This window comes from Megascapheus bottae, chromosome 6 (genome assembly GCF_031878675.1).
Source record: "Megascapheus bottae isolate mThoBot1 chromosome 6, mThoBot2.hap1, whole genome shotgun sequence".
In the NCBI taxonomy this organism is placed as follows: domain Eukaryota; kingdom Metazoa; phylum Chordata; class Mammalia; order Rodentia; family Geomyidae; genus Megascapheus; species Megascapheus bottae.
The window spans coordinates 20,852,787-20,880,315 of record NC_143514.1 but is presented as its reverse complement, the minus strand read 5'-3'; the positions used below and the strand labels follow the sequence as shown (position 1 = coordinate 20,880,315).

Sequence of the window (27,529 nt, the reverse complement as noted above, 5' to 3'; positions counted from 1 at the left end):
TTCAGAGCTGAGGACTGAACTCAGGGCCTTGAACCTTCCAGGCCAGTGCTCTTCCATTGAGTTAAATTCCCAGTTTCCTCTCCTTTTTTTTTTTTTTTTTTTGTTGTTGTTGTTGTTGTTTGCTTTTGTTTTTGCTTGTCCTGGGGCATGAGCTCAGGGACTGGGTAGGTACTGTCCTTGGGCTTTCCTCAAAGCTAGCACTCTACCACTTGAGCCACTTCTGGTCTTTTTTCCTATGTATATGGTACTGAGGAATCTAATCTGGGTCTTCGTACATGCTAGGCAAGCACTCTACCACTATCCCATGCTTCACACCCCCCCTTTTTTAACCTAGTTGTGGGGCTTGAACTCAGGGCCTGAGCACTGTCCTTGGGCTTTTCTCAAGGCTAGCATTCCACCACTTGAGCCACAGCACCACTTCCAGCTTTTTCTATGTATGTGTTACTGAGGAATTGAACCCAGGTCTTCGTGCATGCTAGGCAAGCACTCTTACCACTAGGCCAAACTCTTGGCCTCCCCCACACACTTTTTTTTAATACCTGAAACCTGCCTGTAAAAGTTATCCTACTCTAACCTGTGGAAAAAATCCAGTTTCTGACCAAAAAGCATTTTAAAACCTTCTGGAACAGACCAGAGCCTTGCTCTCTTGTTCGGCTGGTGCTCTACACTTGATCTGTGCCTCCAGCCCTGCTTTTTGCTTGTCAAGTTGAGATGTCTTTTCTGTTGGATTGACTTGGAACCAACATCCTTCAGGTCTCAGCCTCCTAAATAGCTAGTATTACAAAAGTGAGCCACCAGTGCTCAGCATCACGCTTTTTTGTTGAAAGTTTAGAGGACTTTATTAGTCCTTTGTGAATGGTCACTTCCTCTGTCTACAGACTGTTTTCCCTCATGTTCCTGAGTGAGATGCTTTACTTCTGAAAGACTGCACTTGCTGACTTTCTCAGTTCTCCTTCCCAATGGATCATATCCAATAGCACATGCAACACTTTAACAGGCAGTGGACAACTGAGGTCTAATCTTTCTTTATTGTTTAGACCTGCCCCTGACATTCCATCAGGGTCACCAGGAACTTCAATGCTTTCCTTCCTTAACTCTCCATCTTCTTACACTCTTCTTTACATGTAAGTCTCTTACCCAGCCTTACTTCGTGCTGCTTTAAAGTGATAAATGTACATCACCTATTCAGACCTCTTCTGAACTTCCTGCCAGAATTCTCCAGAATCTGACAAACTTCTTACAATTACTATTCTGAAAACTGAACTCCTGACTTGGACCCCACTCTTCCTAACTTCTTATCATAGCCTTTATAGTCTTCCTGTCATACCATAATGACCGGCCCTGTGTTGGAGTCAACCATGAACAATTTGTATCACATTCTTGTCACAATGTGCCTAGAATATAAACACCAGTGTCATCATTTCCCACTCAGGCTTGTGATGATTCTGACTTCAGGTCTGCCCCTATCCAGGCAACTCAAGCTAATACTTCCTTGTGCAGGGAGTTCCTATTATATCTCTTGCTGAACTCCTTCCCGTGGACATCCCCGAGCAGATGGAGAAGGAAATGTCTCCCTAGTCAACTTCTGGACTTCTGTCATTTACAACTCTTCTCCATCTTGCTCACTCTGTCCTGGTCACATGGATCTCTTTGTTAATCTCCTAACACCCTAGGCACCTGTCCACCTAAGGCATTTACTGACCTTTCCAATGCATGGTCCTCCTTGCCCCAGGCAAGTATCTAGGCATACACTTTCTGGCCTTTTCAGGGCTTTGTGCATACTAGGCAAGCACTCTACCACTAGACCATACTCCAGGCCCTCAGTTGCCATTTGCTAAGATTAAAAGTACAGGGGAAAGGATTTTGATCTGCATTGTTCACTGTTTGTTGTATCTGTCCTACCATACAGACCAGCACCTGGTATACAGTAGACTGACTCATAAGACTGATTCATACAATATTAATTACAAGAACTTGGATGGTTAATCTTTTTAAAAATAATGAAAACAACAGTTCAAAGTAAGGAGTCACACTACTGTTCAAAATAGGAAGGTTTATTTAAAGTTTTTTCCCCCTCAAAAGTAACAGCCAATCTCTTGCTTCTTAAAATTATCAGGAAATGTATGTCATATCATGGATCAGGAACTGCAGAGGAACTTAACAAACCTAAACAAACCCAAAGAATTGTGTTCCCTCTCCCATGTCCTTTTAAAGCTGTTAATATTTGCAGCAGAATTTCATGTTGCCTTCCCAGAAAACAGAACTAGACACCAGTTCAAAGTCTCTAGCCATTCTCAACAAGATTATTTAAGCAACGCAGGGCACTAAGGAAGCTGCACATTCCACAACTCCAAGGTGAATTTGCAGTCAAGAGAAATCTACAATCAATGTATTATCTGTACTACATTTTTAGAGAATATAAATGTTAATAGCTGGACTGCCTCAAAGCTCACATTCATTTCCTCCTATGCAAGACTGGCTTTTTCCAGTTCCTGGAAAAACACTTGAATAACTCTGCCCTTTTAAGTTTGTGGATGATTTAAGTGATATGAGTGTGTGAGCATGTGTGAGAAAGAGAGAGAGAGAGAGAGAGAGAGAGAGAGAGAGACAGACAGACAGACAGACAGACAGACAGACAGAGACAGAGAGAGAGACAGAGAGAGAGAGGGAGAGAGAGAGAGAATGACCTGGGGACTGAGCTCAAGGCCTTGTACATTTCAATTAGCATTTGCTCACAGCTAACACTTTTCCATTTGAACCATATCTCCACTTCTGGCTTTTTATTGGTTCACGGGGGGGGGGGGGGGGGGGGAGAGGGGGAAATCTCAAGAATTTATCTGTCTAAGCTGGCTTCAAACCACAATCTTCAGATTTCAGCCTTTTAAATAGCTAGGATTACAAATATAAGCTACAGGCAACTCACCAGATAAGTGTTTTTTTGTTTTTTAAACACATATTTAGCACATTAAGTACATGACTCAAAAAAAGTCTTAACACACATATAATTTAGAAGACTATGTTGTTTTTGTTTTGGCACTACTGGAGTTTGAACTCAGGATCTCATGCTTGCTAGGCAAGCAATGTACTACTAGAGCCATCCTGCCAGCTCCCAAGAACACAATTTATGCCTTTTTAAATTTATTTATTTGGTTGTGGGGCTTGAACTCAGGGCCTGGTCTCTGTCCTTGAGCTCTTCTGTTCAAGAGAGTGCTCTTAGCACTTTGAACCACCGCTCCACTTCAGTTTTGTGGTGGTACTTGTAGCTATGATTCTCAGGTACTGTTCTGGCTGGACTGGCTTTGAACCTCAATCCTCAGACCTCAGCCTCCTGGGTAGCATGAAGCACTAGCACCTGGCTTACATCTTTTAAACATCATCTTATGAGGACTGTTCAGAAAAGAAAATACCAGGTTAGACCCTAATTTTGTGACTTTTTCCATAGTCCGTAAAATTAAGGAATGTAAACAAACAAACATATGTGTACCTATAAGGATAAAGAGGTAAAGTATTAGCTGGGTGCCAGTAGTTACACATGTAATCCTAGCTACTGAGGAGGCTGAGATCTGAGAGTCACAGTTCAAAGCCAACCCTAGAAAGAAAGTCTTTAAGACTCTTATTTCAATTAACCTCTAGAAAACTGGGGCTCAGAGTGGTAGAGTGCTAACCTTAAGTGAAAGAGCTTAAGGATGGTGCCAGGTGCTATGAACCACAACAAGAGGTATTTAAAATGAGCTAGATATATAAAAAATGCAAGAATGTTTCATTAGCATTCATATGTAGAAAAAGGCCACTCCAGAATCAAGTTACTTGCTTTAATGAAATTGGTAACAAATCTAAAGGTCAGTCTTTTTTCCTAAGTATTAACTTTTCCAAGTACATTGGAACTTCAGAGAAAGTGAGCTGTTTTACTGAATAAAGAGTAGCCAGTTATGATGGCAGATAAGGTACCAAAGGGAGATGAGTTCAGCGTTGGGAGGAGAAGGTGGAAAGACACTAGCATTTGCACTTCTATTCTTAATAAAATTAGTAAGGGAACTATTCAAGGGGTCACAGTTCACTCAGTAAGTTAAGAGTCAACCTATCCTTGACAAATTTTAGTTGTAGATCCTCCCTGCTCATTAGACTGTAAACTCTGAGGGTAAGCCTGCATGCCTTTCTGAAGAATAGTGTAATATAGAAGGGCTTGAATATGTACAATGCAAGGCTTGTAAAAGCATTAATTGATACTGAAGTGCCCCCTAGTGGAAGAAGAGATTATGGCTAGAGATGATATATTCACTGTTCATTCTACAATGGAAAAAAATAATTAAAAAAAAGCAAACTATCAATTGTGGCATCAAGCCATGATGCCACTTATATAGCAATACTCAGTCCCCAGATGTTTGTCATGATTCATATAATATCCTAAAGACTTGAGTTCTCAGCTATAAAAATACATCCTTGTTTTCAGGAACCCTTTCTACACTAGAGCCAGGAGTAAGGAGTTCACACCAGATCAATTTAAGAACCAATTTTTCCTCTCTCACTTTCTAAAAGGATACCTTCCTGGCCAGTCAGCAAATCATATTTCCTTGAAATAGCAATGAATATCTCTGATTTCAGCTGGTCCTGATGTGTGCCCCCAAAGCATTTTTTGGTAGTTCCACTGTTAACCCAAACAAGACAGTGAAAAATGTAGCAAAGGGATCCAATTTTTTTAAAAAAAATAATCTTTCTTCCCCAAATTCTAAAATAAAAGACACTGAGTTTAGGCTTCCACTCAAGCAGACTGAAACTTTATGTTAGTTTTATTTAATGTTCCAAGTAACTCCATAACCTATGTATATAGTAGTATTTAGAAACTTTACTTGTTTGTGAGATCTTGGTCCACGTTGTTCTATGTCTAAAGACAGTTTAAAGTTTAAAGTGGATCTTTAGAAGGCCTTAAAATAAGTACTCCTTTTAGATGGGCACAGTGGCATGTATCTGTAGTCCAGGTCAGTGGGATTGCTTGAACTAAGAAGTCTGAAGTCAGCATGGGCCACTAAAAATAACAAACAACAAAACTTTCTGACCTAAACCATTTGGCCCTGATACGTTAAGTACTTTTGAAAATCATTGTATTTCTTGCCCCTCAATCACAGACATTCATAACTAGATCAGGAAAAGGGAAATATTAAGTAACTAAATTTATTTGAAACTCAGAAGAATACAATTTCCAATTTTTTGAACAATAGTTTTGACATTGTTTTCAAGCTGCTCAGAACTTGCACTTGAATGCTGACATTAAATTTTAAGTTAGCAACATATGGGCTGACCACACTCCTGGTAATTCAGAGAGGCATGAATCCATCTTCATACCTCATTGCAACCGAACAGTAGCTAGATCCCTGAGCAGGAGTGAGACTTCCTAAGACTGGTCTCCTTGATATTCGGGGACAAGGCACAGGGTTTCCTAAGCCTGCTTGTTTCCTTCTCCAGCTCTGAACTGGTAAACAAGTTGTTTGTTCTGCCTCGCTTTAGAGAGAACACATCATCACCCAGGGTCCATGTCCTAACTATGCCCGTCTCTTGTAAAAATGCATAAACTGGAAGGAAAACGTAAAACCACTCTATAGCCAGCTAAAATTCTAATTTAACATTGTTTTCATTTTAATGTACTATTTCATATATAGCTGAAGTAAAAGTAACTAACATGTTCCTTTTATGTATGTAGCTTTCACTTTCCCCTAAGTTCTGCAATGGAGTTATAAAGCAAATTTGAAAAATTTCAGACAATACTTCACTGGTAGAGCCATACCCAACAAGTTAACATGAAAAAAGCGTTCCCTAAATGAAATTACAAGCTGTGGAAGATTTTAAAATAGTAAAAGTTAAACCCTGATACAGTTTTAAACTTATCTTTTTTACATATAAAAATAATACACAGTGGGGTATTTTATCCAATAAGATACAATCTTTAAGATTAGAGAATATACAAAACTATTCTATGTTGTCTGATGTACTTTCCTGTAGAGTAGGAATAAATATATCTAGAAGAGAAGTGCAAGGTCTGTTCTTAGGAGAGAGATCACCACCTAATGTAGTTTAAAGCCAAGTGTTCTGCAAATTCCAGGCAGAAAAGGAGCTACTATTGCATTTTAAACCAAGTAAGTGGTCATTATAAAATAAATGCTTTAAATCTATAAACAATAACAGAAACACACAAACCAAATGAAAATGTACTAAAATTTAATCATCCATAAAAGCTGTAATTTAATCTGACATAAAACACAAGAAGCAATATTAGAGTTGGTTTAGTATATTATATATTTTAGCTTTGAAAGCCATAGAAATCAGTTATCCCAGTTTTTTCCTATAAAAGACCCATTTTTTCCAAAGCATTATGCACAAACAATTTTAATTAGAATATGACAGATGATATCTCATAATTTTTAAATATAAAATGAAGTCAATGACTTGAAAAAGTTATTTGCTGCAATGAGTTTGAGGGGAAATTTTGTAATCTATACCATTACAGATACAAAGTATAATGGTTCAACTTTTTAGTACTTGACAGGGAGGATCATGATAAAAAGGTCAATATGAAATCATTTGATTATAGTAGCAATATCTAACATTTGAAATGCATCCATGCTCTTTTGTATAATTGTATTAGAGTCAAGTATACTTATTTCCACATCTGTTATAACTGCTATTGCAAAGGAGAAATACTATTGTCTTATTTTCCAAGAGATTTATACACAGCGATTTTTTTTTCTCTCCAGGGAACTTGTGCAAACCAATATAAGATCTAAATTCTTCACATAATATATAAAACAGGAGAAGCCTCTTCGGATTTAGTTTTTTGAAGTCTGGAATGCTGGCACTTTTCCATTAGGCAACAGTTCTTCATTCCTGTAATCTAGAACATTAAATAGATTCAGCTACACTTACAAATGTATCTCTTGATGTCAATGCTACTAAACAAGCAGATATTCAATAATATAGAAACACTGATATTCACTGATCATAAATACAGAATGAAATTATATTAAATACCTATAGTAAAAGGGCTATTTGAAATTTCCTTTGAATGCTTAAATATGAGATTGTGTTCACAGGCAGGAATAATATTACTAATCAACTTTAGCTTATCAGTTTTACTGCTCTTAGCAGTTTTGGTTGCAAATATCACTGTTTGAAAAGTGGTAATTTGTTTCTATCACACTACATCATTATGATGATGATGATAATGGTGATGATGATGGTGATGATGTAGTTGCAATTCCATAAATCAGGTTATGGGCAATGTCACCCCTTCATACTCTCCCATTCCCTAGCCTCAAGTCACACAGTTCAGTTTTTACATTATATAACCCAAATAAAATGACACTTGCTCACTCTTCTTCCTTTCATTCCTGTGCCCTGTTTTGTCTACCCCCAAAACATATGTTCTCACTTTTAATATTCACTTTGATAAAAAGCACATGAGGGCACATGAGGCCGGGAGTTTGGCCTTGGGCCGGGAGTTTGGCCTAGTGGTAGAGAGCTTGCCTGGCATGCACAAAGACCGGGTTCAATTTCTCGGTACCACATACATAGAAAAAAAAGCCGGAAGTGGTGCTGAGGCTCAAGTGGCAGAGCTCTAACCTTGAGAAAACCCAAGAACAGTGCTCAGGCCCTGAGCTCAAGCCCAAGACTGGCAAAAAAAAAAAAGCACATGAGGTCCTCAGATGAGTTATACCTTTGGATACCACCTGTCTGTTTTAGTCTGTCTGTCTGTGTGTGAATGCACTGAACCCTGTTTATAGTTGTACTTTAGGTCTAGCTTTCACAAATGAACAAAAAGATGCACTGTTTGTGCCATCTTATTCTTAAAGGTTCCACTCCACTAAGGAAATGATACCTACTCCAGAAACTTTTCATGGGGAATTCTTGAATTATTTTGACTGTGTGTATTAGGACTATAGTTCTAGTACAGGCCAAGGCAAGAGATGACACAGATAGTGTTCATATTCAAGGGCAGAATAATCAGCAAGTCACTGTTCAACAGAAGCAAATTAGGTTAAAGGAATAAACTGATGAATGTTTCTCATAGGTTTAAAAAATGTGATGTAAGAGATTACTATGTTTTAATGTAATTTTGCCTTAAAGGCTACAGATAGACAAGTGGTGTTCAAGAGTCCAGTACTTTTGCTAATCTGCTTTTAGTTGCATCTTACTATGTTGCCCAGACTGGCCTTAAACGCTTGGGGCTTGAGTGTTCCTCCAGCTTTAGCCACTCCAGTAGCTGGAAGAACAGTGGTGATATGACACCTAGCCTCAGCTCTTTTATGTGTGTGGTTTTTGTTTTTTGGGTTTTTTTTTTTTTTTTTTTTGCCAGTCCTGGGCTTGAGCACTGTCCTTGGACTTTCTCAAGGCTAGAGCTCTACCACTCGAGCCTCAGCACCACTTCCGGCTTTTTTCTATGTATGTGGTACCAAGGAATCGAACCTGGGTCTTCATGCATGCTAGGCAAGCACTCTACCACTAGGCCAAACTCCCGGCCCCTAGCCTCAGCTCTTTTAAAAGTAGGAACAAGGCATTTCAGTCTACAACCACAATAAAATGTACTGCAAAGCATTCTTACTGGTAAGTCATCTATTATATGGCATTATCTCAGGTGACTGTATTTAGTTGAATTACATATAAGTCTATAATTTGGTGCAACCAGGATAAAAGTCTCATTTCTAGATCTAGCATAACATTCTTTTCCTTTAAGGTAAAATTCATGTATGGCTGAGGTTTTTTATTTATATGTATGTATTTTTGTCGGTTGTGGGGCTTGAACTTTGGGCCTGGGTGTTGTTCCTGAGCTCTTCAGCTCAAGGCTACTGCCCTACCCCTGGGCCTGGGCACTGTCCCTGAGCAATTCAGCTCAAGGATACCACCCTACCCCTTGAGCCACAGTGGCACTTGCAGTTTTCTAGTGGTTAATTGGAGATAAACATCTCAAGGTCTTTAGTGTCCAGGCTGGCTTTGAGCCACAATCCTCAGATCTCAGCCGCCTGAGTAGCTAGGATTACAGGTGTGAGCCACTGTGTGTGGCTTCTGTTTTGTTTTAACATCATAACAGGTTAGGAGATGTCCTTTTTTCCTTTAAATTTAAGTAAAAAGCATGCTTTCTGAGAATAAGAAGTTAAAACTAAGGCGGGCTTAAGGTAATGGTGACAAGTCAGCAAGAGTAAATAAAATGTCTAAGAATTAGTCTTCATTTTCCCTCTATTGTACCATTTCCTTGAGAGAGCTTGTTAGGAAGTTCTAGCAGGGGAGCGCAGCTACTCGTATACCCTTGACCTAAGACCGGTGCAGCTTCGGGAGGGACGCACATGGAGCGGTGAGGGAGGAAGGTTGACACCCACCTAGCCAGCCAGATCAGCCGAATGAACCCTGGCGATCAATGGGGTGACAGATGTCGCAGCCAGATCGCCCTCACATCCTATTGTACCATTTCCTAAACAAACACTGGCAATCATAACACTAATCACTTCTGAAACTGATGATTACAGTTATTGAATCAAAAGCCTAAACGAACCAATTAGCTAGAAGCTGTCTTCCCTAACTCTTCTCATGCTCTTTTCTCCTTTCTGCCCATTCTTCATTTACTTTCATTTAAAAAAGGGTTACAATAATTCACGTTTTAAAGACATATTTACTTATCCATATCTCCAAAAAAGTATACATTAATTAATCTAGAGATCTGGAAAAGGTAATTGACCAAATAGATCCAAGAGACTACAATACTTGGTGTGAACAGTTCTCAACTGGGTAATTTCCTTTTAACTCTATTAAGTTTAGCAACAATCATCTACTCAAACTACATCATAAATTTACTCCATGAAAATACTATTTCAAGGTATTATTTATAGCTAATAAGGAGAAACTTCAAGGGATTCAAACATGTAATTAAAAGAAAGCAAATAATTATTCCTACAGGGCCTTGTTTCTGAAATGGTAGTTTAAACATTATCATTAATTTCTCTCCAGTGGGCTCACTTAATAAATCCTAAATGGGACCTGAACTTAACTAGAGATAAAACATTTATTAACAAGTCATCAATCCATATACCAAGGTACCAAAACTATAATAATATATGAACGTAAGTTAAACAAAAAGATTCAAGAAGATTGGTAATACACATTTTGGGGAGGATATGAACTCAAACTGTTGGTACGTGTAGACATTTTCAAAAAGTTGTTCAGAGGGGGCCGGGAGTTTGGCCTAGTGGTAGAGTGCTTGCCTAGCATGCATAAAGACCCGGGATCAATTTCTTGGTACCACATACATAGAAAAAAGCCAGAAGTGGTTCTGTGGCCCAAGTGGTAGAGCTCTAGCCTTGAGAAAAAGCCCAAGGACAGTACTCAGGCCCTGAGTTCAAGACAGGACTAGCAAAAAAAAAAAAAAAAAAAAAAAAAGGTTGTTCAGAGTGATTGTACCAGTGAGCTGGCCTATTACACGTAGCCAAGAGAAAGATATATACTAAAACGTGTACAGAATTACATGTATTAACTCCCCCAAAGAAAGAACATAAATGTCCTTTTAATAGTCTCAGTGATATACAATGATGATTTGTTGTCAGAGAATAAAAATGAACTTGTCACATGCAATACTCAAAACATACTTTTGAGTGAAAGAAGCCATAAAATAATACATTACAAGGCTAGGAGTGTAGCCTAGTGGTAAAGTGCTTGCCTAGCATGCACAAAGCCCTGGGTTCAATTTCCTGGTACCACATACACAGAAAAAGCCAGAAATGGTGTTGTGGCTCAAGTGGTAGAGCACTAGCCTTGAGCAAAAGTGCTCAGGCCTTGAGTTCAAGACCCAGGACTAGGGGAAAAAAAAAAATATATATATATACATATACATATATATAATAGTAATACATTACATTACAGGGGTTTGTGTATGTTAAGTCAAAGAGGAGCAAACTAATTCATGGTATTAGAACATTTAGGGAGAAGTTATCACTACTGATAAGTAGGATGCTCATTTAGATACAATGGATCAAAAATGTGTAGTTTCTTTTTTTCAAAGAACTGTTTTAATTCAACATAAGTTTGGCAGTCATCTAGGAAGGCATTCTAATTTATTGCAGCAACCTCCATTTCTCTTGTGGTACTAAACTAGGCACTAAACTCAGGTCTAGGTAAGTACTTTAGCACTGAACTACTCCTTCACTTGGTAGCCCTATTTTTTGCATACTCCTCTGTCATAAGTGCCAAGATGCTATGGTATGCAAATCAGATACAGTCCTCATCCTTAGAAAGCTTAAATCCTGTGAAGAAGAGGTAAATAAAACAGACTAATGTGTACAAGCTACAGAAATACCTACAAAAGATGAAATGAGGAACAAGAAAAATGGGGAAAAAAGATGGTGAGAAAAGTATTTGTTTAGCTTTTAGTACCTTACCTGGGCTCAGAGCTGCTGCTGATTCAGGTCTAGAGCAGCAGACATGATTTCTTTTTAGGCTTCTTCTTTTCCACTGGTGTTTTCCTATTTATCTGTCTGACCAGATCATAAAATATCTAGGTAAAAAGAAGAAAAACATTTATTTTAACCAATATCTGAGATCTTGTTCTACAAAACAATTTTGATTCTATTAAATATTATTCTGCTTTGAGATTTGTATTTTGCTGATTTGTTTTGAAGTCAGGATTTGTAGAAGCCCCTGCTAATGCTCAGGGTAAATAAAGCAGGAGTTAACCAACTGGTAAAGAAAGAAAATGGCTATTTTTAGACATTCAATGTAAATTGAAAACAGAGTTAGTAGTGAAAAGTGAAATAGTGAGGGCTGGGGTACAGCTCAATGGCAAAGCATTTGCTTTATAAATGGAAGGTCCTGGGTTCAATTCCCAATACCAAAAAAAAAAAAAAAAGACAGGAAAAAAAAAGTAGTGAACTTACAAATGATAAAATATTACAAAATGTAACGGTATTATTACAATAATACCAGAGAACTTCTAGTCTTCTTAGAGCCACCAATCAATAGTATTTTGCCACTTTTACATTACTATTTTTCTCTTACCATTCACACATTTATTTTTGGCATATATATCACAGACTCCTTAATAGTTCAGTGTGTACTTCCAAGAACAGGATATTCTTTTATGTGATCTCAGTATAGTTATCCCACTCAAGATACTTATGTACTGATAAGTTACTTTGTATTACCAATAGTGGGAATTCAGTTTTGTAAACTATCCCAGAACTGTGATAACAAGATTCCCCCCAAGGGACAGAAATATCCAGATTCACACACTGTATCTTCTCTGTAGGCTTTAGTCTTTTAAAAGTAGGCAACAGTTTCTTCGATTATGTCTTTTAGGGCATTGCCATTTCTGAGAAATAAAGACTAGTAGAGTTACAGTTTGTTTCATGTATAGATTCAGGTTCTGTTTATACACAAAAAAATATAAAAGAAATGTCTTTCTTTCAAGTGTCACATAAAGACACAAATTATTTTTCTCCTTTTTGGTTACCTTAATTCTTCTGTAAGTAGAATTATTTGTCTATTAAGACAAGTAATATGCTAATCAATCTTGTGGATTCACTTTTGTATGAAAAGGCAGAGACACAACGGTACTTGTGTAACAAACATGTTTTTTTTTTGCTTCTGTGCAAATACTAAGGCTTGAAATTAGGGCCTGGGTACTATCCCTTAGCTATTTTGCTCAGGCTGGCACTCTATACCACATTTAGCTTTTTTGTTTGTTAACTGGAGGTAAGAATCTTAAGACTTTTCTGCCTGAGCTGGTTTGAAACATGACCCTCAGATCTCAGCATCTGAGATTACAGGTGTGACCCACTGGCCCTTGGCCCCCAAACAGGTTATTATTTTTTATTGTATTTTATTGTCAGGGTAATGTATAGAGGGATTACAGTTACATTCGTCAGGTAGTGGGTATATTACTTCTTGAATATTAATACCCCTTCTCATGTTTTTGTCTTGTTTTCTCTACCTCCCTCCCAATCATCTAAAACAAGTTATTTTAATTCTGATGTGCTTGTACAGTTTTATACCTCCAAGTATGCCAAAAGGTTAAAATATGAACTAGATCAGCTGAATTTGGTACTTTTCTATAAATGCATTCACTCACTTTTATATTCCATGATCTAGAATACAAAATTATTACTCAAGTCAATTTTCCTAATTTTATTTTTTTTGTCATTACTTTGCCATGCTGGAAACTAAACTCAAGATCTCATGTATGTTAGGCAAAGGGAATCAAACAGAGCTACACCTGTAGCCCAATTTTCCCAATTTTAATAGCTGTGGTTTTCTTGGAAGATGTCTTTGATTCAAGGATATACATAAATATTTAAGAATAAAGGGATATGATTTTTGCAAATATATGGCAAAATATTAATAACTGGTAAATGTGGTTGAAGAGTTAAACAGAAAGTATTTATTGCTTTTTTGAGTAAATTTAAATGTAAAATATTTAAAATACTATTGGCTTACATTTTTTTTGCTAATCCTGGACTTGAGCTCAGGGCCTGGGTATTGTCCTTGGACTTTTCTCAAGGCTAGAGCTCTACCATTTGAGCTTCAGCACCACTTTCGGCTTTTTTCTATGTATGTGGTACCAAGGAATCAAACCCAGATCTTTGGGCATGCTAGGCAAGCACTCTACCAGTAAGCCAAACTCCTGGCCCCTGGCTTACATTTCTTTAACACAGTAAACAAATTAAAGATGGTGATAATTTCTTTTAAAAATTTATTTATTTTTTTCCAGTGGCCTCAAGACTTCAAGACTAAATTGTTATAAAGAAAAAAAAAGGACTGATTTATCCTGAAGCTCTAAGTAACTCACTCATGATACCCAATCCTCTCATGTTCATCTTCTTGAAACAACTTAATAACTATCTTATCTCATTTCTAAAAATAATTTGAAAACACAAAATTCATTAACAAAATGGTAGCTGTTGTTAACAACTCCAAAGACCAAGCTGTGTCACAGCTGTGAAGCTTCAAGAACTTAATGTGTATATGCTATGTAGGAACTGGTTCTGGAGGCTCAGTGTGTAAGCTACAACATGAAAAGTAATAAGAAGATAAACCAGGACAGTTCACTCATCAAGCACATACATAGTTAAGATTTCAGTTTCTTCATGCCATGCTCCAGTTTCTGGCACATATTATACAGGTAACTGAAGTTTGCAGTATTCTAAATTATTTCTTTGGAAAACATTGCCTACCTCACAGCAGCAGATGGTTCAGTGATGAGGGCAAGTTCACAACTATAATATTTGGTTAGAAATGCTGAAAGTCCCCAGCCTAGGTTCTTCCTCATCTCTCTGAACTATAGAAAAATCTAAAGGGAACACAGAATAGAGTTTCTCAATCCCTCTCCCATTCCTAATTTGGGATGTCTTGATTCCAATTATTATTCGAGCCTGAGTAAAGAACAATTAATTATTGAGTAAGATGGATTTGATTCTAGTACAGCTATACATATGCTACTTGTTAAAACATAGCAAAAGTCATGTATAAGAATTAAAGAAAAATATAAGCAAAGAATATAGAATAAAAATAAGAATTAAGAAAAATTGCAATCAGAGGATTCTGAACAAGCAGTGTGCCCTTGTTTATTTTCAAATTTGAGGATGAAAGTTGAATCCAAAGCTGAGAACCTAATGCTGAAAGAATTTTCCCTCTATCTTTGGGTATTTGAAAATCACACAAACATTTACATGACAGCTTAGGCTCTCCGAGAAATTGCTATCAAAGAAATCCAGTAGTTGGATTATTAGATTATAGGATTTAAAACAACTACGACAACAGCAAAAACAAAAAAACCCTCAAATTATAGTCAAGAATTTCTAGCATGAAATTCATGTTTCTCAAAAAGGCAGAGAGAGACAGAGACAGAGAAAGATAATATGTGTGTGTGTGTGGTATGTGTATTTGGGCCTGAACTTGGGGCCTCATGTTCCTACTTGGCCTTTTTACACACAGCTGGTGCTCTACTATTTAAGACATTCCTCCACTTCTGACTTTTTGCTGGCTAATTAGAGATAATAGTCTCTTGGATTTGTCTGCCCCAGGTAGCTCAGAAATGCAATTCTCATATCTTAGCCTTCTGGGTAGCTAAGATTAAAAGTGTTGAGCCACCAGCATCTGGCTCCAAAAATGTTAAAGTTCTTAAAAAGGCTAATGCTATTTCATGCTGTTATAAACCCTTACCAAAGTAGCACTCTGCTACACTGGCAACTGCAACCCCAAGGAGGTTTCATAGGTTTCCATAAATATGTAATGATAGAAGAGGAGGAACAGTTCCTTTCCACTGGGCTCTGTCCAAGTTATAATCAGCTGACCAAATGAACTCAGATGTGAGGACAGAAACAGTAAGGAGCCAGATCCCTAAGGCCAATCATCCTACAGAAAGCAACAGAGCACCACTGTTTTATTAGTCAAGTGAAATCACCAATTACAATATATCCTTCAGCAAAGTGACTTTAAAAATACAAAAAAATAAAACTATTAACAAAATTTTATCATAGTCACATTTTTCAAAATAACCTTTGGGAAACTGGTCAATAGAAAAAGTTGAAGCTAGATGGCTATGTTTTTTCATTTACTTGACACTGAAATAAGAAATAACTGTTGTAGAAGATCTCAACAGGACTTGTTCCCCCAACGAGATGTAAACTTAGGAGTGGGAACAATGTCTGTCCAGATGAATGTTACCAGGATGTCTAAAAAAGTACCAGACAAACAGAAGGTACTTAGTAAGTAACTGCTAAATAAATGTAATTATGGATTTCTTGTTTTTAATCTACTTGCTAAACATGATTTCATCTAAAAAAAACAAGTTTTGATTTTTTTGTGGGTCATGGGCTTGAACTCAGCCTGGGCACTGTTCCTGGGCTCTTCAGCTCAAGGCTACCACCCTACCCTAGAGCCAAGCCACACTTCCCATTTTCTAGAGGTTAATTGGAGATAAGAGTCTCAGGTCCTTTTGTGCCTGGGCTGGCTTTGAAGCTTGATATCCTCAGATCTCAGCTTTCTGAGTGGCTAGGATTAACCACAGCCCCCAGCAGTTTTGGCATTCCTGAATCATTTTCTGCCAGATGTTGGACATTTTAAGGTAGAGACAGAGATAATAGTTTATAAGCATGCATCAGTCAAGAAAAGGTGACTTACAGAACCAAAGGTCAGAGAGAAACTCCAGGCAAAACCACAGGCCTCTGAACACCTAATGCACTCACGCTAAATCTATGTTTCAGATGACCTAAATTCTGAGTACCTGTGACAATACAAATGGCAAGCACCTAGGCAAGAGAAAGGGGGAAAAAAGGCTCACTCTGTTGTTGTTATTATTTTTTTTAAGGCTTGTGGTAAAGAAAAGCCAAAGAATCTTAGGTTTTTGCTTGATTAGTTGGGGCAATTAGGAATTATACTAATTTCTTATAATAGCTCTTTACACACAGAGATATGTAGCTTATATAAGCTCTCCAGTCAATTTAGCTTCTTAAGACAGAGGAGTGTTTGATTTACAGCTAAAAAAACCAAAAAAACCAAAACAACAACAGCAACAACAAAAAACCCATGTGTGTACCTTTAGGACTGAAACCATATATACACAAAATCTTTTTTTTTTTTTTTTGCCAGTCCTGAGCTTGAACTCAGGGCCTGGGCTTTCTCAAGGCTAGAGCCACTTGAGCCACACCACCATTTTCAGCTTTTTTTATATGTATGTGGTACTGAGAAATCAAACCCGGGTCTTTTTGCATGCTAGGCAAGCACTCTACCACTAGGCCAAACTCCTGGCCAAAGATTGAGTTTTTAACTAAACTTTCCAGAATGCAACAGCAAAACTAAGGCATGACTCACAAAACCAAATTCTGAGATGGTCAAGAAGGTTCTAACATCCTCCTACTCAAAAAAGGTTTATTATAATAGCAATTTTGCATTTTCCTTCTTGATTTTACAATCTATTTATATATTTATGAATAACAGTTACAAGTATTTTATTAAAAATTCTGGCTAATTCAAAGAAAACCAAAACTGTGAACTCAGCAGTTGTAGGTACCTCATTAACATTGATCTTTGACTTTGCAGAAGATTCTAAAAAGGCACAGTTACACCACTGTCTTGCTAAATTCTGGCCCTGTTCTTTGCCAACTACTCGCTCATCTTCCAGATCACATTTATTGCCAACCAAAATCATTGGGACCTGTGGGAAGGAGAAAAAAAAGTAGAATAAACTATAACATCATAATTTTAGCCTTATCTTAATAAAGAATTACTACTACGAAATTATTAGTCACATGGTAAGCTTTATCAACACTTAATGTATAAGGACTGAGTATCTGAGTGTGGGGTTAGAGAGAATATGAAAAATAAAATGAATATGAAAGAGATCCTACCAGATTCATATGCCAAATTAGTTTAAGAATATAATCCTAGGGATTGGGAGCATAGCCTAGTGGTAGAGTACTTGCCTAGTATGTATGAAGCCCTGGGTTCGATTCCTCAGTGCCACATACTCAGAAAAAGCTGGAAGTGGTACTGTGGCTCAAGAGATAGTGTGCTAGCCTTAAGCAAAAAGTATCCAAGGACAATGCCCAGATCCTGAGTTCAAGCCCCAGGACTGGCAAAAAAGAAAAAGAAAAAAGAATATAATCCTAAATTTCTCGGATGGACTACTACAAATAGCCAGTAGATTCCAAGTAGAAAGATCTGAAAGAAAAGGAATGTCCTATAACATGAAGAATATACTCACTGGGACTAAGTGGATTAATTGTATTATCTCACAAGTATAATAAACACCTCAAAAGAGTGACAAGACCAAGCTAGTACTTACTAGTTCTACTTCTATGGGTAACATTTAGACTTTAAAATTATTTAGGTGAGACAGTAAAAGAAGATTAAAAATAAAAATGAAGGGGTCAGGGCGTGGTAGTGTAAAATATATACATTGTATTTCTACAGAGGTGAGGCAAAGATGCACACCATTAGATAAATTCAATTATCAAATAAGATTTCTAAGGCCATCATTCATCTGTAATCCCATCACTTGGGAGGTAGAGGCAAGAGAATGGAGAGGGTGATGGCAGCCTGGGCAATACAGCAATATCCTGTCTCAAAAAAGCAAATCAAGTCAAGTGTCGGTGGCTCCTGCCTATAATCTAGGCTACTCAAGAGGCTAAGAGTTAAGGATTTTGATTAGAAGCCAGCCCAGTCCAGGAGGCATATCTCTCTAAGCAGCACAAATCTTAAGTGAAGGTGTGTCTCAAGTGACAGCTCTAATCTTGAATGAAAAAAAGTTCCCCAGCCCTACCTGTAAGCCCCCATACTGGAACAACAACAAAAATGTCACATTTTTTTCTTTTTTTTTGGCCAGTCCTGGGACTTCTACTCAGGGCCTGGGCACTGTCCTTGGGCTTTCTCAAGGCTAACACTATCACTTGGCCACAGCACCACTTCTGGCTTTTTCTGTGTATATGGTACCAAGGAATTGAACCCAGGGCTTTGTGCATGCTAGGCAAGCACTCTACCACAAGGTCATGCTCCTGGACCCCAAAATGTTCAAGACTTCTAAAGCAAAATTTAAAAAAATCAATCCAGTTAATTAATTTAAAAAGAAAAAAATACATGTTAAGTAAACTCTATAACAACAGAATTTAAAAAATAAGAGCATAACATGATGGTTCCTGATGTGACACTATTTCCAGTGTGACAAAGCTTAACTAGAGTCCTACATCTTTGAAGGACTCCTGTCCCTTCTCTGTCATATTTTTTACCCACAATGAGTACTATGTGTCATTTTCTCAACATCTCAGCATATAATCTGTAGGCTAATTTTGAACGTTAAAAGTTCTTTTGGGAATGTAAGAGATATCTTCTATATACATCTTCAACTAATAGAAAAGCAGGCATGTTTTATTGGGCCACAGAGATGGCAATATGTCTTAGAGAGAGGAAAACATACTTACATCTTCTGTGTCTTTAACTCGCAAAATCTGTTCCCTCAAGTCCTGTAGGTCATTAAATGTGGACTGAGCTGTAATAGAATATACTAGTGCAAACCCTTGGCCATTCTTCATATACAAATCTCTCATTGCTGTAAATTGCTCCTATAGTTAAAAAAAAAGAAGCCATAATATATACATGTTGAATATATACCAAAATTATTTTAAACAGAATAATCACAAATGAGGTTCGATACCTTTCTTTTAAACATACAGTCATGTCCGAAAATATAAAACATTAATAAAGGTAATTTTTAGCAATTTTCTAGAGAATGTTCATGTTTATGTTTGAGTGACTAGAAACAATGATAACAAACTAGACTTAGAAGGAATACAGAACTATCTCAATTTACTTTTATATATTGAGCTCAATGTAACGTCCCCCCCCTTTTTTTTGGCCAGTCGTGGGGCTTAAACTCAGGGCCTGGGCACTGCCCTTGGGGTTTCTCAAGGCTAGAGCTCTGCCACTTGAGCCACACCACCACTTGCAGCTTTTTCTATGTATGTGGTGCCGAGGAATGAAACCCAGGTCTTTGTGCATGCTAGGCAAGCACTCTACCACTAGCTAAACTCTCAGCCCCTCTAATTTCCTTTTTATATACAGATCCTAATTAATTTTTGGATGATTTATAATAATTGCTGCCAAACAGAAACCTTCTGAATTATAACCTAATCATCTAGACTGGGCAGCCTCAAAAATCTCTCCTGGAGCTTGTTCATGTACTTTTATCACTCCACTTGAAACCTTTGGAAAAAGATGAGTAAGACAAGAATCATCATCATATAACAATTAGATTCACTAACTGTTAACGTTTAGTCACTGTGCTATATAGTCATATAGAACAAAAATTACTTCTGTTTTGATTTCAAAACCAACTCTTATTTGATGGCATTATAATGTAACTGTATAGTTAAAACATATCTATAGAAAATAATATGCAGGGGCCGGGAGTTTGGCCTAGTGGTTAAAGTGCTTGCCTAGCATGCATGAAGACCTGGGTTCGATTCCTCGGTACCACATACATAGAAAAAAGCCGGAAGTGGTGCTGAGGCTCAAGTGGTAGAGCTCTAGCCTTGAGAAAGTCCAAGGATAGTGCTCAGGCCCTGAGCTCAAGCCCAGGACTGGCAAAAAAAAAAAAAAAAAGAAAATAATATGCAACAGAATTGTACATGTAGTATTAACAAGGCATATATAGAAGAATATTAAAAATGTAATGTCTTGGTTCTTTTATTCAATCCTCTTATCTTTGGAAGCATTAAATATAAAAGTTAAGACCAAAAAGCTTTAGTGCAGTCTTTTGCTTTTTTGGTTTACTCCCTCCCATCATCACTCCCTGTATTCTGTTTGCTACACCTGAAATATTTCTAATTCTTCCACCTTGATTGATGCACTTAATTTGTATTCCAAGAAGTCAGCTATGCTACCCCTTAGCCATTTTCTTAGCCTCAAAGTTTGGCCTTTGGTGTGCCTAGAACTACTGACGAACTTTTGATCATCCTACCAGGGTTTTCTGTGAAGCATGAAAAAATTTCAGTTTCTCTGGATTTTTCATTTATAAGCTGTTAGAAATTCTAGCTAGCTCTACTACTCTTACCACATTCTCTCTGCTATGTATTATCAAAGTAAATACATATAGCCAATCTGAGTTTAAAAAATCTAGTCTGAAGAACAATCTAGTCTGAAGCCTCTTACAGAACTGCTGTGGTTGGTATTACCTCTTACTAAGAATCCCAACCTCCCTTCTAAGGGCACTCTGCCAGATTCAGTCACTTGAAGATTATTCACAGAGCGCGTTCACTGTTGCAGCACTAGTGATGTGTTGGTAAACATGAGAGGCTAAAGTATATGGATGAGTGTATAAGGTACACAAAAATAAAAGTGTAATGTATGCCAGATGGTGTAATATATATTACAGAGAAAACTAAAGAAGAGGACAGCAAGTTTCTTTTGAGGGCAAAAGCAGAAATTAATATTTTAAACAGGAAGGCTCACAAGAAGGTAGTAAGGAAGGTAAAAAAGGAAGCTCTATGGGTATGCAGAGGAAAGGTAATGCAGACAAAAGGGAATAGGAAGTGCCTCACCCCGAGAAGAAACATATATAGTGTCTGAAAAGCTATGGGAAGCTGGATTCATTGAATCAGTTAACTACTGAGGGAATAGTTTCAGAAAGAGAAATATTTACCTTAATTAAATTATCAATTTAAAATAACTTTACTTTTAGACTCTTTCAGAACATTACTTAATTCAATACAAGGAGAAGAAAGGCAAAATATACATTCTAAAGGTAAACTGGGTATACAATTAAATCATAATACATGGGCATTAAGTATTTATTTAGAAAATTTAAATACACCTAGGTAAATTTGAGAAACTCTATATGAAAGGAATTTTTTTCTCATGGTGAAAAGAGTATTTTAATGAATTCTATCCAAATGCACAGAAGCCTTCATTTCCAAAAAGTACTTCACCAGAGATAGTTCTCAAACAAGCAATTCTCAACATTATTAAGATTTTTACATTCCTCTACACTTGATAACAATAGAAGCACATTTTTGTTGGAGGAAATGTTAACATTTAAACTGGAGCTCGGTTTTGGCTGACTTCGGTGGGTCAACCAAAAATAGAAATTGGCTTACATATCCTTCCATTTTTAGGGAAGGTGAAGATATGGATTTAGACATTTGATTTTTCTTAAATCAGGGAACACTGTAGGCTAAGCTGCTTTGGCCCCGAGGGACTCTCTGCTATTGGCAGCCCTGGGCAGGGTGAGATTTTTAAAATTCATTTCTGATATCCAGTTGACATGGATTTTTTTCTTCATATATTTTTATTGTGATTAATAGAAAGGTTACATTATATTCGCCAGATAGAAGGTGCATTAATTCACATACATTGATACCCTATGAAAGGAATTTTTAAAAATGAGGATAAGTGGGCCGGGAGTTTGGCCTAATGGTAGAGTGCTTGCCTAACATGCACGAATACCCAGATTCGATTCCTCGGTACCGCATACACAGAAAAAAGAAAAAGCCAAAAGTGGTTCTGAGGCTCAAGTGGTAGAGCTCTAGTCTTGAGAAAAGGACAGTGCTCAGGCCCTGAGCTCAAGCCCAGGATTGGCAAAAAAAAAATACCAAAAAAATGAGGATAAGTAGTTCTACACAGAATTATTCAAATGACAAAATCTATTTACAAGTTAAAAACCTATCAAAAGATATGACAAAATATCTTACTGTTCCTGCTGTATCCAGGATTTCCAGCATGCACTGTTGGCAATCTACTTCAACTTGCTGTGGGGGTAAAAAGAACAACAACCAAAAAGGGAAATTAACATCAATATGTCATTCTGTCTTACTTCTGTCTTTATCCAAAACTACTATGAAACCTTTCTTCAGCTGAAAGTTTGCCGTGTTAATGAAGACTAAACTTGGTACCACAATACATACCAAGGGATCTCAAGTACATTTTCCTAAATGTTACAGATGCCAGGATGGTTAATGTTGAATGTAGATACTCTCTTATTTGTTATTAGAAGAGAAATAGTCTTACTTTGGAATTTAAGAAAAACTGAAAACAGATTCAATGATCTCATCTTACTTGTGAGTTTATTACACATAGTTCTAAGTGTAGTAAATTTTTTTTTAATCAAAAGAAATTTCAAAATGAAAAACTTTAATTCGGCAGTAGTCATTATACAGCTCCGTTGATGTGGAAAAGCTCTTCCTCCTGCATTATAATCAATTGTGTTTAAATCACTACATGATCTGCTGTCTCTCTGCCCTTAATTTTGAGAAAATCTGCCTCCCACAAAGCAAGATGTGGCTCCAGTAGCAGAACACTGTCTAGCAAGCACAAGTCTGTGGTTCAAAATCCGGTATCAACAATGAAAAGAAAACCATTTTTCTTTTTAGCAGAAGTTACAGAAAGATACACCTAGCATCCACAGTGGAGTTCTGAATTCTATGCATCCTAAATATGTGTTTTTTCTTTTCAGAGGTCTTCCTGAAACCATATGCCCATTCATATTGAGGGTTTACTGTCTATTATTTTTTCATAAAACAAAGTATTAAGTGGCTTAAAGTGCATACAAAAGAATTTTAGGGAAAAGAAATTCTGCCAATGAATTATATATTGGAGGTTTCACTATTTTAAAAATGTTAGTAAAATAGTCTCCAGATTTCTTACTTCTGGTGAAACATTAAAGTAACTATACATCCACATCGCTCAAGACTTTAGAAAAATGGTGTAAAAGGTGAACTGAATACAACTCAATTTCTTTTTCCCATTGTTTTATAAAAGAAGAGAAGGTTGGCATAAGATTATCAATTAACTATGTGGGAAACTTAATAAAGAAGAAATTAAGAAAGTCCTTCAGCATTCTATAAAGAGATCTTGCTTTATGGCTAAAGATTTAATCATTAATTTATTATGGGGAAATTTTAGTAGAACAACACTGTCTTCTAAAAGTACATGCTTTATCCTTCAAGCTATTACAACTCTGTTTCTGTGTCTGGAAGGAACTGATAGGAAGCACTTGGTGGTGCTACAAACTCATCATTCCACTAGATATAGGGCAAGCATGCTAATCTGCAAAACTGTCATTGAGGATGTACAGGAAATGAGTCAGGTCAGTAGTTTCACTTGTATCTACAACACAACTATTTCCATCTTGAATAGTAAAACGGCTCTGTCAAGTGCACTGACTGTACAGATTTAGGTACTGGAGTTTGAACGATTTGAACTAGACAAGGCTTCTACCACTTGCACCATGCCTCCAGCTCTACCTCAATGAACTTAACAAAAGTTACGCTACTAAAGATAAATTCTAAAAGCAGATTATTTAGCAATATAATCTTTTCATATCTGAAAATTAGATTTTGGGGAGAGAGGGAGCAATGGATAGCTTTGACTACTTAGGTTTTTTTTTGTTGTTGTTGGTAGTAGGGCTTTAACTCTGGGCCTGGGCACTGTCCTTGAGCTCTTCAGTGCAAGGCAGCACTTGAACCACAGTGCCACTTCCAGTTTTCTGGTAGTTAATTGGGGATAAGAGTTTCATGGACTTTTTGTGCCAGGACTGGCTTTGAACCACAATCCTCAGATGATAGCCTCCTGAGTAGCTAAGATTATTGGCATGAGCCACTGGCTCCTGGTTTTCTTAAAACATTTTTAGGAAGGAATTCTATAAATCAAGTTTTAAAGCCACAATGAACTATTTCCAAATATTTATGTACATAGCTTAAATTTTACCTTTCTGTAAGAATCTTCTATCGTCGGGTCATATTTTTCAACGAAAATTCCCTGAACAAACTGAACTGTCTGGGAGGAAAACAAACAAAATAAAACGAGAGAGGGAGAGAAAGAGAGAGAGAGAGAGAGAGAGAGAGAGAGAGAGAGAGAGAGAGAGAGAGAGAGAGAGAGAGAATAGTTAAATATTTGAAAGAAAAATCAAACCCTGCATGCTGCTTAACCTTCTAGAGTTGTAAAGATTAAATAAAAATTATGTTACATTTCTGGATAAACACATAATTACATTATACAAAGACACATGTATAACTAAGAACACTTACTACAAAAAAGAAATGCTTATGTTGAAAAAACTGTCATTGATATGGCTATTGCTATTATACTGTTAGATAATTATTATTTTTGGCTCTCTATTTATAGTAACTTTTACCCTGGCCACCAAAAGAAGAAATAAAAAGAACTGCAAGTAAGGCAAAGGTTGTAGAATGCCAGCCAGTGAGCAAAAAAAGAAACAAAGGGGGCAGGAGCGCAGCCTAATGGTAGATTGCTCGCCTAGCACTCACGAAGCCCTGGGTTTAATTCCTCAGTACCACATACACAGAAAAAGCTGGAAGTGGTGCTGTGGCTCAAGTGGCAGGGCACTAGCCTTGAGCAAAATATGTCCAAGGACAGTGCTCAGCTCCTGAGTTCATACCCCAAGACTGGCAAAAAAAAAAAAAAAAAAACCCTCAAAAATCTAGATAACCAAAAACTCCAAGGGTTTGAAGTTTTCTACAGTTTCATGTACTTAGTCCACTATGATCCAAAAATATGAAATATTAGAAATAAATAATTCATAAGTTTTATACTGTATTTTTATTCTGAGTATAAAGATGAAATCTCATGCCATCTCCATCTCCCCATATCTTTTCCACACAGGACATGAATCACTCCTTTGTCCTGTGTATCCATGCTGTATGCACTATCCCTAGCTATTAGTCATACTGTAACAACTATGTTTGTAGTGCTATGTTTAAATAATACTTTACTTAGCAACACCAAAGCTTATGGGTTGTGATATGAAACTGCAAAGTGCTTTCTTTAAATAAAAAGGTGAAAATTCTTGACACAATGGAAGGAAAAATAAGCATATACTTTAATAATCTCTTATTATCTCTTAAAAATAACAGCAGAGGGAAGGCAGTTTGGCCTAGTGGTAGAATGCTTGAGTAACATGCACAAAGACCTGGATTCGATTTCTCTGTACCACAGACACAGAAAAAAAAAAAGCTGCAAGTGGTGCTGTGGCTCAAATGGTAGAGCTGTAGCCTTGAGAAAGCCCAAGAAGAGTGCCCAGGCCCTGAGTACAAGCCCCAGGACTGGCAAAACAACAAAATAAAATCAGATCTTAATCTATACATCAACCCAGCCATCATTCCATCTTAAAGTAGTGACAAGAAGCCATGAAGTGAAAAAGTATATGGAGGATTAAAACCTCTGCAAAATCCTAGACCTAGATGTGCAAGCCCAATGAAAGACCATAAAATTCATGCATAAACAAGGATCCTGTAAAAAACCAGTAATGCCACAATGATGGACTTTCGTAAGAGTGAAAAGGGAAAAAAAAAAACAAGACAATTAAAAGGCTAGTAACAGAACAGAGAAAGTTGAAAATAGGGTATCAGAGACTGAGGATAAAACAGACACACAGAACACATTAACAAGGACTTACAAGATCTCTTGGATACTACCAGATCATATCCATGAATTATGGAGATAGAGAAGGTAGAAGTAAAAACTAAAGGCACCAAACCTATTCAACAAAATAATGGAATAAAACTTTGCTGACATCCAGAGTGCACCAGTTTGACAGAAGTTTACAGAACTCCAAAGTCACAGAAACACTTCTAGACATATTATAGTAAAAACACTGAATATGCATTATAAAGAATGCTGAAAGCTACAAGAGGAGACTCCTAACTTACAATGGAAAGCCTATTAAAATAACAAGAGGACTGTTCAAAACTCTGGTATTATGATACCGTCAACAGTGCTCTTTTTACTTTGAATTGCCTTTTCTGTTGGAGTCTTATGCCTCCACACGAACTTTTTACATTATTTTCTGTAATTCTGTGCAGAATGATACTGGGATTTTGATGGTAATGCATTAAATTTGTACATTGCTTTTGTCAGTATACCCACAGAACAGTACTTATTCATTGAAAGAACCAACATAAAAACACATTTTTTTTTTCTGGTCATGGGGTTTTAACACAGGGCCTGGGTACTGTCCCTGAGCTCTCCAGCTCAAGGCTAGTGTTCTACCACTTGAACCACAGCACCATTTCCAGTTTTTTGAGTGGTTAATTAGATATGAGTCTTGCAGACTTTTCTTCCCTGGCTGGCTTTGAACCATGATCCTAAGATCTCAGCCTCCTGAGTAGCTAGGATTACAGGTGTGAGCCATCAGCACCTGGCCAGTCAACTATTTTCTGACAAAAGATAAAAAAATATATACAATGGAAAAAAATAAGCCTCTTCAATAAATGGTCCTAGAAAAACAGTATTCACCTATAGAAGACTGAAACTGAACCTTTATAACCTTCCTTAGGACCCTACCATACTGTTATTAGGCATATAGCTGAAGGAGAACAAATCAATATAGTACCAGAAAGTCGCCAGATATTTATGCTAATTGCAGCACTGTCCAAATAGCCAAATGATAGAATTGACTGAGGTACCTATAGCTGGTGGATGAAGAAAATGGGGTGAACATACACTATAATCACAAAGAAAAATGAACATCATTTATATAAAAATGGATGCAATGGAGGATATGATATTGGACAAGCAATTGAAGGAGCAAGACGTCAAGCACAAGAAAATGTAACAAAAACTCCAAAATATTGTACACTTTCACTAATATGTGGAAGCTAGACCTAAAAAACATATACATATATACATACATGCATATACTCTTAAGAAATGTATATGCCTATATATTCATAACCATTTATCTTATATATATGGAAAAACAGTCAACATGAATTTAAGGAATAGCTTAAGAAAAGGGAGAAGGAACAAAGTGTGAATAACTGTAATACACTGCAAGTAGCTATGGAAACACCATTAAGAATCTCAAGGAAAGCTTTTGATGAATTGGGGAACAGACTATGGGGTAAAAGAATAGGCTCTGTTGGGGAACTAGAGTGAACTGGGCTAACTGTGTGGGAAAGAGGTTTGAATGGGGTAGAAATACATAGGTTTGCAACTACATAATTAGAACAATGTAATCTGAAGAAATTGTTTTAGGAAAAGAGAAAGGGAG

The 27,529-nt window shown here is 37.0% G+C and overlaps 1 protein-coding gene across 4 annotated transcripts in view; it reads right to left on the bottom strand.

The window, feature by feature from the left end:
• Positions 1–6,193: 6,193 nt before the first annotated feature.
• Rap1a (RAP1A, member of RAS oncogene family) overlaps positions 6,194–27,529 on the bottom strand; it is a 69,151-nt gene continuing 47,815 nt past the window's right edge. For all 4 annotated transcript variants that reach the window (XM_090334424.1, XM_090334421.1, XM_090334422.1 and 1 more), the window contains 6 exons: positions 24,226–24,294; positions 22,212–22,268; positions 18,945–19,085; positions 17,039–17,182; positions 11,412–11,527; positions 6,194–6,883 (listed from right to left, as the gene is read on the bottom strand). In XM_090334424.1, coding sequence (XP_090190550.1) covers positions 11,441–11,527; positions 17,039–17,182; positions 18,945–19,085; positions 22,212–22,268; positions 24,226–24,294 — 498 coding nt within the window. In that variant the 3' untranslated portion in view covers positions 6,194–6,883; positions 11,412–11,440. The remainder of the gene's footprint in view (positions 6,884–11,411; positions 11,528–17,038; positions 17,183–18,944; positions 19,086–22,211; positions 22,269–24,225; positions 24,295–27,529) is intronic.